The sequence below is a fragment of the Saimiri boliviensis genome, chromosome 11, assembly GCF_048565385.1.
Source record: "Saimiri boliviensis isolate mSaiBol1 chromosome 11, mSaiBol1.pri, whole genome shotgun sequence".
NCBI classification, from domain to species: domain Eukaryota; kingdom Metazoa; phylum Chordata; class Mammalia; order Primates; family Cebidae; genus Saimiri; species Saimiri boliviensis.
In genome coordinates, this window is record NC_133459.1 from 115,565,133 (window position 1) to 115,582,005 (window position 16,873).

The 16,873-nt window shown below is 39.2% G+C and overlaps 1 protein-coding gene and 1 pseudogene across 1 annotated transcript; both read left to right on the top strand.

The window, feature by feature from the left end:
* Positions 1-702: 702 nt before the first annotated feature.
* On the top strand, positions 703-1,140 carry LOC101031180 (large ribosomal subunit protein uL24-like). The gene has a single exon (XM_010343837.3). It carries the CDS (start codon positions 703-705, stop codon positions 1,138-1,140), a length of 438 nt encoding a protein of 145 aa, XP_010342139.3.
* Positions 1,141-16,185: 15,045 nt separating this feature from the next.
* LOC141580342 (large ribosomal subunit protein uL24-like) lies at positions 16,186-16,642 on the top strand (annotated as a pseudogene).
* Positions 16,643-16,873: the final 231 nt, after the last annotated feature.

Here is a 16,873-nt window from a genome sequence, read left to right on the forward strand (position 1 = left end):
GAAAATTGCTAAAATCTGATGTGATGTATCAGAAACACCATGATAATGCCAGGAAGTTCTAAAATAAAAAACTATGAAAAGCCAATGGAGTCTTTATTATTTGTTTGCATAATTTTTAAAAATTATAAGTAAAGTTTCACCAATATAACTATATGTGGTAATGATAAATTTCTGGATCAGAAAAATGTAAATTGGGTTATAATACAATTTGGGTCTAAATTCATACTATATTGTCTCAATTGCCTATGTTATAAAATGCACCAATGATCTATCAGTGATTAATCTTATTAGGGAGAAAAGAATGAAATACAAAACAGTTAAAAATATAAGATGACCTTTTATATTAATCTTTAACTTTTGTGGGTATACGGTAAGTGTATATATTTATGGATTACATGAGATATTTTGATACAAGCATGTAATGCATAATAATCACATCAGGGTAAATGTGGTATTCATCAAGCATTATCCTTTGTGTTATAAATAATCCCATTGTACTCTTTTAGTTATTTTCAAATGCACAAATAAATTATTTTTGACTATAATCACCCTGTTGTGCTATTAAATCTTATTCATTCTTTCTATTTTTTTAATACCCATTAACCTTCCCCACTTCGTCCCCTCCGACACCCCCAGATGATATGGATTAAGTATAAAAAGGACCTCCCTTTTGCGGCCATCAACTAAGCAGGAGCTGCCAAAATGAAGTTCAATCCCTTTGTGACTTCCGACCGAAGCAAGAATCGCGAAAGGCATTTCAATGCACCGTCCCACATTCGCAGGAAGATTATGACCTCCCCTCTTTCCAAAGAGCTGAGACAGAAGTACAACGTGCGATCCACGCCCATCCGAAAGGATGATGAAGTTCAGGTTGTACGAGGACACTATAAAGGTCAGCAGATTGGCAAAGTAGTCCAGGTTTACAGGAAGAAATACGTAATCTACATTGAACGGGTGCAGCGGGAAAAGGCTAATGGTACAACTGTCCATGTAGGCATTCACCCCAGCAAGGTGGTTATCACTAGGCTAAAACTGGACAAAGACCGCAAAAAGATCCTTGAACGGAAAGTCAAACCTCGCCAAGTAGGAAAGGAAAAGGGCAAATACAAGGAAGAAACAATTGAGAAGATGCAAGAATAAAGTAATCTTGTATACAAGCTTCGATTAAAACTTGAAACAAGGGGAAAAAAAAGTATAAAAAGGACCATACAAGTTATAAAAAGAAACAGATTGATAAGGGTGGAATTAGTATAAGGAAAAGAAAGAGTATAGGAGGGTGTAACAACATGAATGTGGGAGCCAACTTGATTAGAGTCTTATTGCAGTTTAACATAGGAGGAAGCTTTGTGTTCTCTGCCTGATTCCAGACTTAAGTTTCTCCATCCTTGCCTTCCATTGCCATCAAAGCTCTTTTTATAATACACAAATATGGTCATGTCAGTCTCTCATTTAAAATTCTTCAGCTACTCTCCATCTCATTAAGAATAAAATCCAAACTTCTTAGCATGGGAGTATGCTTTTCTTGGTGTGCTCCTAGCCTAGCTCTTCTCCTGCTCATCCAGCCATATGGATGATGTATCGTCTTGGTATGGCAGGTTCTGCCCATTCTTTGCATTTTGATTATTTTGTTTGTTTGTTTTGAGATGGAGTCTTGCTCTGTCGCCCAGGCTGGAAGGCAGTGGCACAATCTCGGCTCACTGCAACCTCTGCTTCCCGGGTTTAAGCAATTCTCTTGCCTCAGCTTCCCTAGTAGCTGGGATTACAGGTGCCCGCCTCCATGCCCAGCTAATTTTTTTTGTATTTTTTAGTAGAGATGGGGTTTTGCCATGTTGGCCAAGCTGGTCTCAAACTCCTGACCTCAAGTGATGCCCCCCACCTCCGCCTCCTAAAGTGCTGGAATGACAGGCATAAGCCACTGCACCAGCCCTTGCATTCTGATTCTAATAATCTAATCTCCTACCCTGATCCTGGTGTATATTGCCTTTCAGTCAATGCTTTCCCTTATCTTGTCTCTATCTGTGCTTACTCTCAAGTCAAAATAAAACCCTCTCTGCTACTCTATAATAGAAACGGCAGCTCTTTGTCACACTAGTTTATTTACTTAACTTCTGCCTCTGTTAGAGAGTGAGTTCCTTCAGGGCAGGGTCTGTTAATTTTTTCTGCAAAGGGCCAAGTAATAAATATTTCAGGCTTCATGGGCCATAGAGTCACCACTATTTAACTCTGCCATTGTATCATGAAAACAGCCAAGGACAGTAATATAAATGAATTGGCATTGCTATTTTCCAGCAAAACTTTATTTATGGACTCTGAAGTTTGAATTCCCTATAGTTTTCGTGTGTCGTGAAATATTATTTTTGTTTGTTGTTGTTTCTTTATTGACCATTTAAAAATGTAAAAGCCATTCTTAGCTTACAAGCCATACAAATATAGAGGGTAGGCCAGATTTGGTACAAAGGCTATGGTTTGCTGACCATTGCCTTAGGAGCAAGAATGAAGTGATTATAAAATAATCCAAGAACAAGCCGGGCACGGTGGCTCAAGCCTGTAATCCCAGCACTTTGGGAGGCCGAGGCGGGTGGATCACGAGGTCAAGAGATCGAGACCATCTTGGTCGTCAACATGGTGAAACCCCGTCTCTACTAAAAATACAAAAAATTAGCTGGGCATCGTGGTGCATGCCTGTAATCCTAGCTACTCAGGAGGCTGAGGCGGGAGAATTGCCTGAACCCAGGAGGCAGAGGTTGCAGTGAGCCGAGATCGTGCCATTGCACTCCAGCCTGGGTAACAAGAGCGAAACTCCGTCTCAAAAAAAAAAAAAAAAAAAAAAAATCCAAGAACAAACTCAAAATCCAGATTTCCTCAGTTTTTAGTTTAGCCTGGTGTTCTTGACGAGCTGGACACTATTCACATGCACAAATAACAATCAGTTATAAGATATAATGGTTGAGAAAGCCCCATTTATAATAGAAACAAAAAAGATAAAATATTTAGGAATAAACTTATAAGAAATATTCAAAAACTATATGAAGAAAATTACAAAACTTTCCTGAAACACACAAAAGTAGACTTGAACAAATAGAAAGACACCCCTTGTTCTTGGATAGGATGTTTCAATATCATCATTATGTCAGTTCTCCTTAAGCTAATTTATAAGCTTAATGCAATTTTCAGAAAAAAAAATCCAATGAGCTTTTCTTTTTCAATGAAGGTAGACGAGTTAATCCTAAAGTTTATAGGGGAAAATAAACATCAACGAGTAACTGAAAAGGCAGGGTATAGCCCTACCAGATATTACAAATACTATACCAAAATGATGAACACACAGGGAAAGATGAGAGGCACCCAGTATATGTTCTCCAGGCTTTTCAGAAAACATGGAATTGGTCCTTTGGCCACACACATGCAAATCTATCGGGAAAGTGATATCATAAACATCAAGGAAATGGGCACTTGTTCAAAAAGGAATATGGCACAAGTGTTACCATGCCAAAACTGGAAGTCTACGATGTTTTCAGCATGTTGTTGGCATCACTGTAAACCAACAAGTTAATGGCAAGATTATTATCAAGAAAATCAGTGTGCATATTGAGCCCGCACGCTAAGAGCTGAGATAGCTTCCTAAAATGCAAGAAGGAAAATGATCAGAAAAAGAAGAAAGCCAAAGAGAAAACTACCTGGGTTTAACTGAAGCACTAGCGTGTTCCACAGAGAGAAATACACCTTCTGAGAAGCAATGGAAAGGAACCTGAGCTGCTGGGACCTACTCCTTATGAATTTATGGCATAATAAGTGTTTAAAAAAAAGAAAGACCTTCAAACTATAAAAAACAAAACAAAATACTAGAAAGAGTCTATCATTAAAACAGTGTGGTACTGGTACATGAATAGACAGGCCAACAGAATGGAAAGTCCAGAAATGGAATCAAGTGCATATAAAAATTTAGTATATAATAAAAGTAACATCTCTTCTCACTCAGGGAAATACAATTTTTTTTTTTTTTTTTTTGATAAATGGTGTTGAGATCACTGGATAACTGTTTGAAAAAAAGTTAAATCTCTTCCTCAGACCATACACGGGAATAAACTCCACATGGATCAGAGATATAAATGTGGAAAATAAAATTACACAAGTACAACAAGAAAACATGGGCAAATCCCTCTGTAATCTACATATCAGACAAGGTTTTCTAACTATTTCTAAAAATTCAGATGTTGGCTGGGCGCACTGGCTCACGCCTGTAATCCCAGCACTTTGGGAGGCCAAGGTGGGCGGATTACCTGACATTGGGAGTTCAAGACCAGCCTGACCAACATGGAGAAACCCCATCTATCCTAAATATGCAAAATTAACCGGGCATGGTGGCACATGCCTGTCATACCAGCCACTAGGGAGGCTGAGGCAGGCAAATCACTTGAACCTGGGAGGCAAAGATTGTGGTGGGCCGAGACTGCGGCATTGCACTCCAGCCTGGGCAACAAGAGTGAAACTCCTTCTCAAAAATAAATAAATAAATAAATAATTAATTAATTAATTAATTCAGATGCACTAAAATAAAAAGTTGTTAAATGTAATTATTTAAAATTTCCAAACTTTGGCATGTCAAAAACCACCATAAGCAAATTCAAAAGGCAAATGACAAACCTGAAGAAATCATCTGGAGCCGACATTGCAAATAAAAAGTCAGTATTGCTAATTTATAAAGAACTTACAAAACTTAAGAAAAAAGACCAAAAATCCTATAGAAAAAATGGGCAAATGACAAGATCAGACAGTTTACAAAAAGAAATTTAAAAACTGGTCTTCGAATACATTGGAAGGTGTTCAACTTCCCTCATAATAAAGAAATGCAAAATAAACTATACTAAAGTCAATTTCTTACCCACGACATTAGCAAAAAGATTCAAAAGCTTGATAATGTTATTACATGGCAAGGTATGGAGAAAACAAATATCCTCATGTATTGCTGGTAGGAATGAAAAACAATTGAGGGGAATTTGGCAACACAGATTCAAATATAAAACTATATAGGCATTTATCTGGGAGTGCTGCCTCTAGAAATTTACGTATACTAGGAAATAGATACACAACCAAAAATACAAAAATGCAGTATGCACAAGATTATTTTGAAATAGCATTATATTGGAAACAAACCAACTGTTCAAGTGTAAGACACTGATTGATCTTTGGTATATACACACAATGAGTTCTATGCAGCTGTACAAAAAATAACAGGGAAGATTTCTATACACTGAAATGAAATAATTTCCAGGAGGTATAATTAAGTTAAAAAAAATCAAAGCTTATGCAGGATGGTAACTTTAACTTATGAAAGAAAGGAAAATAAAGATATATACATATATTTACTTACCTTTGTGAAAAGGAACACTGGATGAAAAATCAGGTAATAATGAAATTTGTGACCTACAGGGGTTGAGGAAATAGAGTGGAAGGGATGTAGAAGAGTAACACTTCTCTGAGACTTTTTGCATAAGCTTGACTCTTTAAAGCATGTTTACATTCTATGTATCAAGAAATTAAATTCAGGCCGGGCGCGGTGGCTCACGCCTGTAATCCCAGCGCTTTGGGAGGCCTAGGTGGGTGGATCACGAGGTCAAGAGATCGAGACCATCCTGGTCAACATGGTGAAACCCCGTCTCTACTAAAAATACAAAACATTAGCTGGGCATGGTGGCGCGTGCCTGTAATCCCAGCTACTCAGGAGGCTGAGGCAGGAGAATTGCCTGAGCCCAGGAGGCGGAGGTTGCGGTGAGCCGAGATCGCGCCATTGCACTCCAGCCTGGGTAACAAGAGTGAAACTCCGTCTCAAAAAAAAAAAAGAAAGAAAGAAATTAAATTCAATGAAAAAGAATAAGAACAAATGAAAAACTGAAAGCAAACCACGACAAATGAAACTGATTATATTTCAAATTGATATCATAACCAAACTGGGGAGAACAAAGAAGAGAACCAAGGGTGGAGAGGAAAGAAGAAAGGAATATAAGTAGCTTGTGAACATAACATTTGACTATACATCCTCAGTCTTATGCAAGGTTGTGGATAAGGAAAATTACGCAGGAATCCTGCACTCATTATAGTAAACTTGTTTATCCCAGTATTACGGACAAATAATTTTTTTTTTTTTTTTTTTTTTTTTTACACGGAGTCGCGCTCTGTGTCTCGGCTCAATGTAACCTCTGTCTTCCAGGTTCAAGTGATTCTCCTGCCTCAGTCTCCTGAGCAGCTGGAACTACAGGCGCACATCACCATGCCCAGCTAATTTTTGTATTTTTAGTAGAGACAAGGTTTCATCATGTTGGCCAGGGTGGTCTCGATTTCTTTACCTCGTGATCCACACGCCACAGCCTCCCAAAGTGCTGGGATTACAGGTGTGAGCCACTGCGCCTGGCCCAAAGTAATTCTTAAACAGTTTTAGAATTTTATTTTGGACTGATCAAACAAGAAAATGTATTGATGTTGTTGGGATCTAGAGTTATCACTGAGGAAGGGACAAAAAAAACATGGAGGGGGAGACCAAAAAGAACCCTGAGGGAGATGGATTGCAATTGGAAACCTCAGATGTGACCACATACTTTGTAAAATATGTGTATGTTATGTGTTTGTGTGTATATGTGGTAAGTATGAGTGTATATTTACTTACAGGTATACATTTGTGTATACATGTATATACATTTACATATTTCTTTGTTCTTTCCACTGAAAAGACCAAGAAACAAATAAAATTTGGTAGCAATGATCATACCTCATACCTAGATCTTGGTCTTTTAACACCGTTTACCACTAAAAGTAAACATTGTTCCTCAAAGAAATGGCTAATTCTAGGGATGGAGCAGGGTAGGTATAAGACAAAAATCTAGTTATGGCAGAAAACTTTAAAAAGTTGATTTAAAAAATCATGAGGGCATGTCACAGGAACTCAAGAATCATCTTGAAAAGGCTCCTCCTGACCAAATCTTTGATAATTTGTGCACCAAAATAAATCCAGTAATAAATTATAAGCAATTAAAGAAATAGAAATCAGTAAGTTCATATCTATAATAAACAGACTAATAAATAATAGTGGAGAAAAGAGGTCTCTTGATTATAGGTAAATGCTGAGGGCCGACTTGTGAGAGAGGAGTGAAAGTTGGAAAAATATTATTTTGTGCCAATCATAGTGGAAATTGAATCAGGTAAAATTCCTCAATGGGTGCTAAAGCTAGGAGGAACTTTTGATGAGAAACAGGATATTTTCATTATCTTAGATGATCTCACAGATAACTGCTTATCAGTTACAATGGAGAAAACTGTCATTTTACAGAGAATAAATTGGACAAAATCTTCACCAGTCAATCCAAATTAACATCACCAGTGTAGAAAAGATAGATATCTCATACCTCTCAACATCTCTTACGCAGGATTCCAGCCTAGAATGCATAATTTGAATCTCATCACGAGGAAACATCAGAACAACCTATGATGAGGATTATTTTGTTTAAATAGGGAGGGAGTACTATCTTCATTAAAAAGTGTCAGCCAGGCGCAGTTGCTCATGCCTGTAATTCCAGCACTTTGGGAGGCTGAGGCCAGTGGATCACAAGGTCAGGAGTTCGAGACCAACCTGACTAATATGGTGAAATCTTGTCTCAACTAAAAATACAAATTAGCGGGTTGTGGGGGTGCGTACCTGTAGTCCCAGCTACTTGGGAGGCTGAGGCAGGGGAATCGCTTGAACCCAGGAGGCAGAGGTTGCAGTGAGCCAAGATCACACCACTGCATTTCAGCCTGGTAAGATAGTGAGACTCCATCTCAAAAACAAAGCAGAACAAAACAAAACAGTCAATGTAATAAAAGGCAAAGAAAGGATAGGGAAAGGTTCCGGATTAAAGGAGGCTAAATAGGTGACAATTAAAAGGAGTAGCTGACCCTGAAGAGTATTTTGGATGACAGCATGAAGGGAGTGCAGGACATTGTTGAGAACATTACTGGGTCAATAACCAACAAAATTGGAATCGTATTGGTAGGTAAGAGTATTATATCAATGTTACATTTGCTGAAATTGCTAACTATACTGTGATTATATTAGAGAATATTCATATTCTAAGGATATATACACTCAACTTCTTAGGAGTAAAGAGCCTTCAAATGGCCCTGAGGAAAAACACACACATGTATAAAAAGAGAGAGCACACACACAAATTGTAAAGTAAAGGCTAAATATTTATAATAGGCAAATCTGAATAAAGGGCATATAAGTATTTTGTGCCATTTTAAGCTTTGTAACTTTTGATAAGTTAGAAATTATTTCAAAACAAAAAGATTTCTTTAAAAAATAGAAAATTTAAAGATGTATTACAGAATATTCATGACAGCCTTATTTATAACATCCTAAAACTGGAAACATTCAGTGTCCATCAACAAAAGAATGGGTAGACAGGTTGTGGTATATCCAGACTATGAAACATTACTCAGCAGTTAAAGGAAGAACTGCTGAAAAGTAGAGCAACATGAATGAATTTCCCAAACACTGAGTTAAAGAAGACAGCTAAGTAGACACACACTACTTGATTTAATGAATACAAAGTGCAAGAACAGACAGAATGAATGTATGATAAAAGCAAGTGGTTGTATGTGGGAGTGGGGTAAAATCCACTGGAAGGTGGCATGAAAGAACTCCCTTGGGTGACAGAAATGTTCTATATCTTCTTTGGGGTGGTGGTTTTATGGGTATATACAAATGTCAAAACTCATCAAACTGGGCACTTAAGATCTATGCCTTTTATTGCATGTAAATCATAACCCCAATTAAATGAATGAGCAAACAAGCTAAGTCTCGCTCTGTTGTCCAGGCTGGAGTGCAGTGATACAATCTCAGCTCACTGCAACCTCTGCCTCCTGGGTTCAAGTGATTCATCTGCCTCAGCCTCCTGAGTAGCTGAGATTATAGACGTGTGCCACCATGCCCAGTTAATTTTTGTATTTTTAGTAGAAACAGAATTTCACCATGTTGGTCAGGCTGGTCTCGAACTTCTGACCTTGTGATCTGCCGCCTCAGCCTCCCAAAGTGTTGGGATTACAGGCGTGAGCCACTGCGCCTGGCACTAATCATTTTTTAAAAAGAAAGATCTTAATGGTAAATTCAAATGGATACCGTAGCATCTACTTAAACATCCCTGGAATTTGTTCCAGTGTTAAGACCATTTACTTATAAACTTATGTCCTGAGAAGGACCTGGAGTATCTAAAAATTTGAAAGAAAAAATAACTTAAGAAGACCTAAGGTATCTGAAAAATAGAAGGAAAATAATTTGTCTCAAATATCTCCCAAGCAACCTTTAGAATAGTTAAGAATGCCCTGTGGGATTTACGGTTAATTTCAAAACACAACTAACCAGTTTGTAATTCAAAAAAGATGCCTATGTTGTTATACTTGGCAAGATTTCTAGATTTTGCTGGTTGGAGTTTTTGTTTCATACATATAATGAGTGGCACATTCCTGTAGAATCTGGGCATGTTTGAGCCACATTCTATATTGAGAATGTTCTGGTCTGCTCAGGCAGGGCACCAGGACTACAACCATACATGCTAGCAGATTCAACCAGGCATGGGTATCTCTCTTAAACAGTATATAAAAGAATTCATTTTACCAAAGGAGTAAAATGACTAGTTCATGTCCTTAATCCATTTTCTGCTGCTTATAACAGAATACCTGAAACCTGGTAATTTATAAGAAACATAATTTATTTCTTACAGTTCTGGAGGCTAGGAATTCCAAGGTCAAAGGAAGACATCTGGTGAGAGCCTTCTTGCTGGTAGGGACTCTCAAGAGTCCTAAGGTAGCACAGGGTATCACATAGCAAGAGGACTGAGTGTACTCATGTGCCAGGTCAGGTCTCTCTTCCGCTTCTTATAAAGCCAACAGCTCTCCTCCCCTGATAACTCATTAACTCATTAATTCATGAATCCATGAATGGATTACTCCATTCAAAAGAACAGTACCCTCATGATCAATCCAACCACCTTTAAAGGCTCTACTTCTCAATACTACCACACTAGGCTCGACCAATGTTGATTTCTTGGGTTTGATAAATGTGCCACACTTAGGTACAATGGTCACATTAGGGGAAGCTGGATGAAAGGTAGACAAGGATTCTCTGTACTATCTGCAACTTGTCTATATATTAATAGCTAAAATTGTTTCAAAATAAGAAGTTTATAAAAAGGTCATGATAAAATGTCTTCAGTGCCACAATAAAAAAGTGTCTAATCAAGAGCTTTATTTTTGCATCCTGAAATCAAGTAAGAAAGTAGCATAGATAAATCCTTTAAAAATTTAAATATAAAGAAATATAGATGATTATACTCTTTTTTTTTTTTTTTTTTTTTTTAATACAACATCTCAGGCCTATCAGCAAAGCCTGGGAACATAGCTTGCAAATCACATGAGACTAGAACTAATTATTTTGCGTTTTAGCTTGCTTTTCATATCTTTAAATGAACCTCCAGAGATCATGCAATTCCAGGCCAGGGAACCATTTCATTCCCATCCAGGCTTATAGGCCCAAAGAAAAATGTTAACATTAGTACAAAGCAACTAAATACAATTTCATGGTTTTTTTTTTTTTTTTTTCAGAGAGAGAAATGTGTAATGCTATATTTACATGACTATAAAATGAATTTATATAAAATTATTCTATAAATACACACACACACATACACACACGCACACACACACTTCTATTCACATTAGAAACAGTTTATGGAATGAGAGGCAGATGAAAGGAAAGGGGATGAAGAGGCGCTTCCTGTATCCCTGGGTGGGCACTGATTTGATGGTGACCCCTGCAGGGGATCCTAGAAAATGAAGTTGGATGAGGTATTTGCTAGAAGCTCCTGAGAGTAACTGCAGTCTGAGTGCTAGTGAAATGATGAATGTTAAAGTTCAGTAAGTGAGATTTTGTTGTCAGGTCAAAGAGGTGAAGGGGGAAAAATGAATAATAATTACAGCTTCTGTTTATAGTGACATATCTCACTTTATTGTCACCACAGCCCTATGTGATAGGTACTATTATTATCCCCTTTTATAATTGGGGAAACTGAAGCTAAGAGACGTTAAGGAACTTGCCCAAGCTCACACAGTTAGTAATTAAGGAAACAGGATTGGGATCTGGCCTTCTTCTTTTTTCTTTTTTTTTTTTGAGACGGAGTTTCACTCTTGTTACCCAGGCTGGAGTGCAATGGCGCGATCTCGGCTCACCGCAACCTCCGCCTCCTGGGTTCAGGCAATTCTCCTGCCTCAGCCTCCTGAGTAGCTGGGATTACAGGCACGCGCCACCATGCCCAGCTAATTTTTTGTATTTTTAGTAGAGACGGGGTTTCACCATGTTGACCAGGATGCTCTCGATCTCTTGACCTCGTGATCCACCCGCCTCAGCCTCCCAAAGTGCTGGGATTACAGGCTTGAGCCACCGCGTCCGGCCGCCCCTTTCTTCTTAACTGCTCCACATCAAGTGTGTTCTCTTGACGTGTTTGCTTTCCCCCCTTTCTTCCCAGCTTGCTCTCTCTCTCTTTGCTTTGTATTCTGAAGTCACTTCACGTGGTGTGAAATCAAAGGCCTTCTTCCAGTCCACGGCTATATTTTATTTGCTCAGGACACTTTCTAGACTTCCTGGAATGCCAGTTCCAAGAGAATCTCATTTTTTCCCCAACGCTTGCCTCTTGGTATGGCCACTTGCCCCTTCCATGGGCTAAGAGAATGCCGCATTCTTCACTTTGGAACAAGTGTCTCTGAGGTGTTTCAGAGACAGGAAGATTTAATCTGTCCAGGTCTGGTTCCTGCTAAAGGAAAAACTCAGCTCTCAGGGATTCATCTGTGCAGCTGCCACTGCTTCCTGTTCCTGGTTGCTATCAAAGTCATTCACAGCAGACATTGTTTTCTTAAAAAAAGTAGGTTCACCCTTTGAGCAATGTATCTGCTCCTCACATGTGCACTTTAGGGGTAGGCAGGCCAGTAATTCCTCTTCTCTCCATCTCTTAGGGACTTTGGAGAAAGGCCCAGCCTTTTTCCTCTAACTATGCTTAGCATTGCTTCTCCTGCAGACTCTGAGCCACCACTCACCCTAAGAGTAGCTGTCTGCTTTAAGTGGAAACTCCCTCTGAGTTAAGAAAGCTTCTTCTCTCCCTCTGCTAGGGCTTTCAGAATTTTCCTGGTACCTATGACACTGCTGGGTCTAAGAAGCAGATTAAGTCCCCAATCCACCTGAGTAGTTAGGGTCTCAAGACATTATTCTTGTTGCACAAACATCCACAGTAGTGCAGAGATTGGCATCCACTATAAGTAAAAGGTTGGTTTCAGAAACTGTCTCTCTGACTGATGAAGTTAAGTTGGTAGCATTGTTTAGGATAAAAAATGTTTATATTAACTATCCTTTATTGAGTCCCTAGGATGGGCCATGTATTATTTAATTATTTCATTTCAATCATTACAGCAACTATGTGAAAGTAGGTAATACTGATCCTAGTCACAATTGAATGAATAGAAGCTGAGACAGACTGAGAGACTTCTCCAAAGGTACACAGCTAGTAAATGGCAAAACTGGAATTTAAATTCAGGTCTGCTTGACTTCAGAGCCTGGCGCTTAGTCACCATGCTAACAGCCTCCCACAGAGAAAACATTGAGATAAACTGCACTCGAGTAACAGCATGGGTCATATCATCACAAAACAGGCCATTTGGAATCTGCACTAACCAGTCAATGATTTACAGGGTCCAACTACATCAAAGTACACTGGCAGGTCAATGAAGGACAAGCCAAATTATGAAGTCCTTGCCCTAAAGCTGAAGAGATGACATCAAACTGAATGCCAAGTGAAAATTCAAGCATTAAAGAGCAACATCAGTAAGCAAGAGATACCACAAATAACAGGTAAAGAGAAGTTACTATGTATCAGATCCTGTTCTGAGCACTTTTAAAAATTTTTTGATGTAGTGCGGATCACAAGGTCAGGAGATCAAGACCATCCTGGCTAACATGGTGAAACCCTGCCTCTACTAAAAATACAAAAAATGTTGGCACACGCCTGTAGTCCCAGCTATTCAGGAGGCTGAGGCAGGAGAATCACATGAACTCAGGAGGTAGAGGTTGCAGTGAGCTGAGATCACACCACTGCACTCCAGCCTGGGCGACAGAGCAAGACTCCATCTCAAAAAAGAAAAAAAACCTAGGTAATTTATAATTTATCATTTTTAAGCATATAGTTCAGCAGAATTAAACACATTCACATGGTTGTGTAATCGTGACCACTGTTAATCTCCTCAACTTTTTTTAATCATCCCACACTGAAACTCTGTACCCATTAAGGCATAACTCCCAACATCCCCTTTCCCCGAGCCTCTCCTGGCCACTAATCTGCTTTCCGTCGCTATGTATTTGACTATTCTAGATACTTTATGTAAGTGGAATCACACAATATTTGTCCTTTTGTGTCTGGCTTATTTCATATAGCATAATATCTTCAAGTTTCATATATGTTGTAGCCTGAATCAGAATTTCATTCTTTTTTAGGAAGGAATTTCCTGTCAAAGAAGGAATTCATCAGTGGATAAGTAGATAAAACAAAATGTCCAAAAATTATATAAACATATATAAATAAAATGTCATATATGCATTTAGGTTTTTAATCATTTATCCATTGATGAAACTTCGAGTTGTTCTAAACATCTTTATAAGAATTAACTTAACCTGTGAGATTACTATCACCATTTTCAGATGAGGGAACTCAGGGTGAGCTAGATCAAAGAACTGTCCTAGCAAGTGCTGAGTTTGAATCCAGAGGCTCTGTAAAGAGCCTGAAGTCTTAACCATTACGCTCTGCTGTCAATAACTTACAGGGTCCAACTACATGCAAAGTACACTGGCAGTGACTGAACTAAACCTGCATGTTGTCAGAATAAGGAAATCCCTGCAGGTTGAATTGGGATAGGAGCTCTTTGCGGAGTCTGTGACTCTGGCCCTGCACCTTCAGAGACGTCAAAGATGAACAGACCCTGGGCTGGAACAGCCATGGCGTGAAGGGTGGGGCAGGACTTGTTTGAGAGGAAGGTTATGTAAGGGCCTGCAGGACCAGCCATTTCCCAAAGGGAGACTACACGCCAAGCAAAACACCTGCTGAAAAAGTAAAGCAAGCCGTTGCCCAAGCACCTCCCCAAGGCCTGTCTGGCAGGAAACAATCTCATCAAGACTCTGATTCCTCAAAATCAGCCGCTGGGCACACTGGATTAAAAGAGTTTTGAAAACTCAATACATATGTTACCTGAGACCTGTCTATACCTTTAACTTTATAATCAAATGACATTTTAAGTGCTCTAGAAGGACTGGGAAACATGTCATTTCTTTTTTAGTAGCATGGCTTACAGACAGTCCCTATTTCTTACTTTATATTTCACTGAATCACTCATCAGCATCATATCATCACAATCCATGTTTTCACTCTTCTACCGCCTCACTGGTTCTTTCTGCTGAGGTTCAAGTGGATGAAGACAACGAGAGCAGTTAAGAATTTGTCTAGAACCTCTAGTATTCCAATGGTAGCACTTTGAGGCTTTAGGATTGTGAACTGCTTGAAAGCAAAACATCTCCCTCCTCTATCTCTGCCTCCCTCTGAGCCTATCACAAAGTAGTTGCCCAATACTTTGAAAAATATGGTCTCCTGAACGGCATGTGCAAACCAAAAAATACCTGAGACAGGCGTCAATCTTTTTTTTTTTTTTTTTTTTTGAGATGAAGTCTCATTCTGTCGCCCAGGCTGGAGTGCAATGGCATGATCTCGGATTGCTGCAACCTCTGCCTCCTGGGTTTCAGCAATTCTCCCTGCCTCAGCCTCTTGAGTAGCTGAGATTACAGGTGCCTGCCACTATGCCAGGCTAAGTTTTGCATTTTTAGTAGAGACAGGGTTTTGCCATGTTGGCCAGTCTGGTCTGGAACTCCTGACCTCAGGTGATCTCAGACCTCAGCCCGCTCTGGGCTCCCAAAGTGCTTGGTTTGCAGGTGTGAGCCACTGCACCTGGCCAGGTCTCAATCATTTTAGAAGTTTCTTTTGCCAAGGTTAAGGGCACACATGGAAGACAGGTCTGTGCCTCTCTCCAAAGATGATTTTGAGGGCTTCAATATTTAAAGGAGAAAAAGCAGATACCGCAGAAAGGGGAATAAATTTTAAAAAGGCATGAGTAGACAAGAGACAAATGATTACATTCTTTTGAGTCTTTGATCAGCCCTTCACATGTGAGAGGGGTAGAGGAATAGTCACTTATGCATTCATATAGCTCAGTGAATCTGCATTTTTACATAAGATAAAATAAGCATAGGGCAGAGGAAGCAATCAGACATGCGTTTTCCTCAGGTGAGAAAAGGTATGATCTTGAGTTCTGTTCTTTGACCTGTACCTGTGAAGATAAACTGTCAATTTACATCATCAGGGTAAAATTTAACAGAACTGTTTTACAGTAAGATCTTGGGGTCCACAAGGAATTTCCTAGTGGGTAAATTGTGAGGGAAGTATGTAGCTTTTTATCTTTGGATGGGAAGCAGATTTGCGTGAAGCAGTTTCCATTTTGACTTTTCCCTTTGGCTTAGTGATTTTGGGGTCCCAAGGTTTATTTGCCATTCACACATGAAACCAAAGACAAGGACTCCTTAGAATGAAGCAGCAGCGAGTCCCTAGCTTGGACTTGGCCACCCTGATGGTGTGATAATGAACAAAAATTCCCACTACTCAGAACTTTCTTCTTCAATACAAATACTGTCTGGTTTAAAGTCATTTCCTAAAGAATATTATAATAAATGAGAAAGCAAAAAAGTCATGAGGAGGCCGGGTGCAGTGGCTCACACCTGTAATCCCAGCACTTCAGGAGGCTGAGGGAGGTGGATCACTTGAGGCCATGAGTTAGAGACCAGCCTGGCCAACATGATCATATCTACAAGAAATACAAAAATTAGCTGGGTGTGGTAGCACATGCCTTTAATCCCAGCTACTTGGGAGGCTGAGGCACAATAATTGTTTGATCCTGGGAGATGGAGCCTGCAGTGAGCCAAGATCACACTGTCGTACTCCAGCCTGGGCAACAGAGCAAGACTCTGCCTCAAAAAACAAAACAAAATAAAAGATCACAGAGGTGAGAGCAGCCAAAATGAAGTTCAATCCCTTTGTGACTTTTGACCAAAGCAAGAATCACAAAAGGCATTTCAATGCACTTTCGCCCATTCGCAGAATGATTATGTTTTCCCCTCTTTCCAAAGAGCTGAGACAGAAGTGCAATGTGCGATCTATGCCCATCCGAAAGGATGATGAAGTTTATAGTGTCCTCATACACGTTATAGTGTATGAGGACACTATAAAGGTCAGCAAATTGGCAAAGTAGTCCAGGTTTACAGGAGGAAATACGTTCTCTATACTGAACAGGTGCAGTGGGAAAAGGCTAATGGTACAACTGTCCATGTAGGCATTCATCCCAGCAAGGTTGTCATTACTAGGCTAAAACCGGACAAAGACCGAAAAAGCTCCTTGAAAGGAAAACCAAATCTCACCAAGTAGGAAAGGAAAAGGGTAAACACAAGGAAGAAACAATTGAGCAGATGCAGGAATAAAGTGATCTTATATACAAGCTTTGGTTAAAACTTAAAATGAAAAAAAAAGTCATGAGGATAGCACATGGTATTAATACATACACATTTGTACAAAATACATTTATTGTTTTATTACCATAAAAGGAAAGGAAAGCTAACTTTTCAAAAAATGGTCACAGCTTTAGGATTACACCTTTTTCAATGCAGGTGAAAATATTCTTGTGAGGAAGTAGGGAAGGTAATATGGAAAAA

Bases quoted from the DNA above. Each gene is read 5' to 3' on its own strand.
- LOC101031180 (XM_010343837.3), top strand. From the start codon at position 703: ATGAAGTTCAATCCCTTTGTGACTTCCGACCGAAGCAAGAATCGCGAA.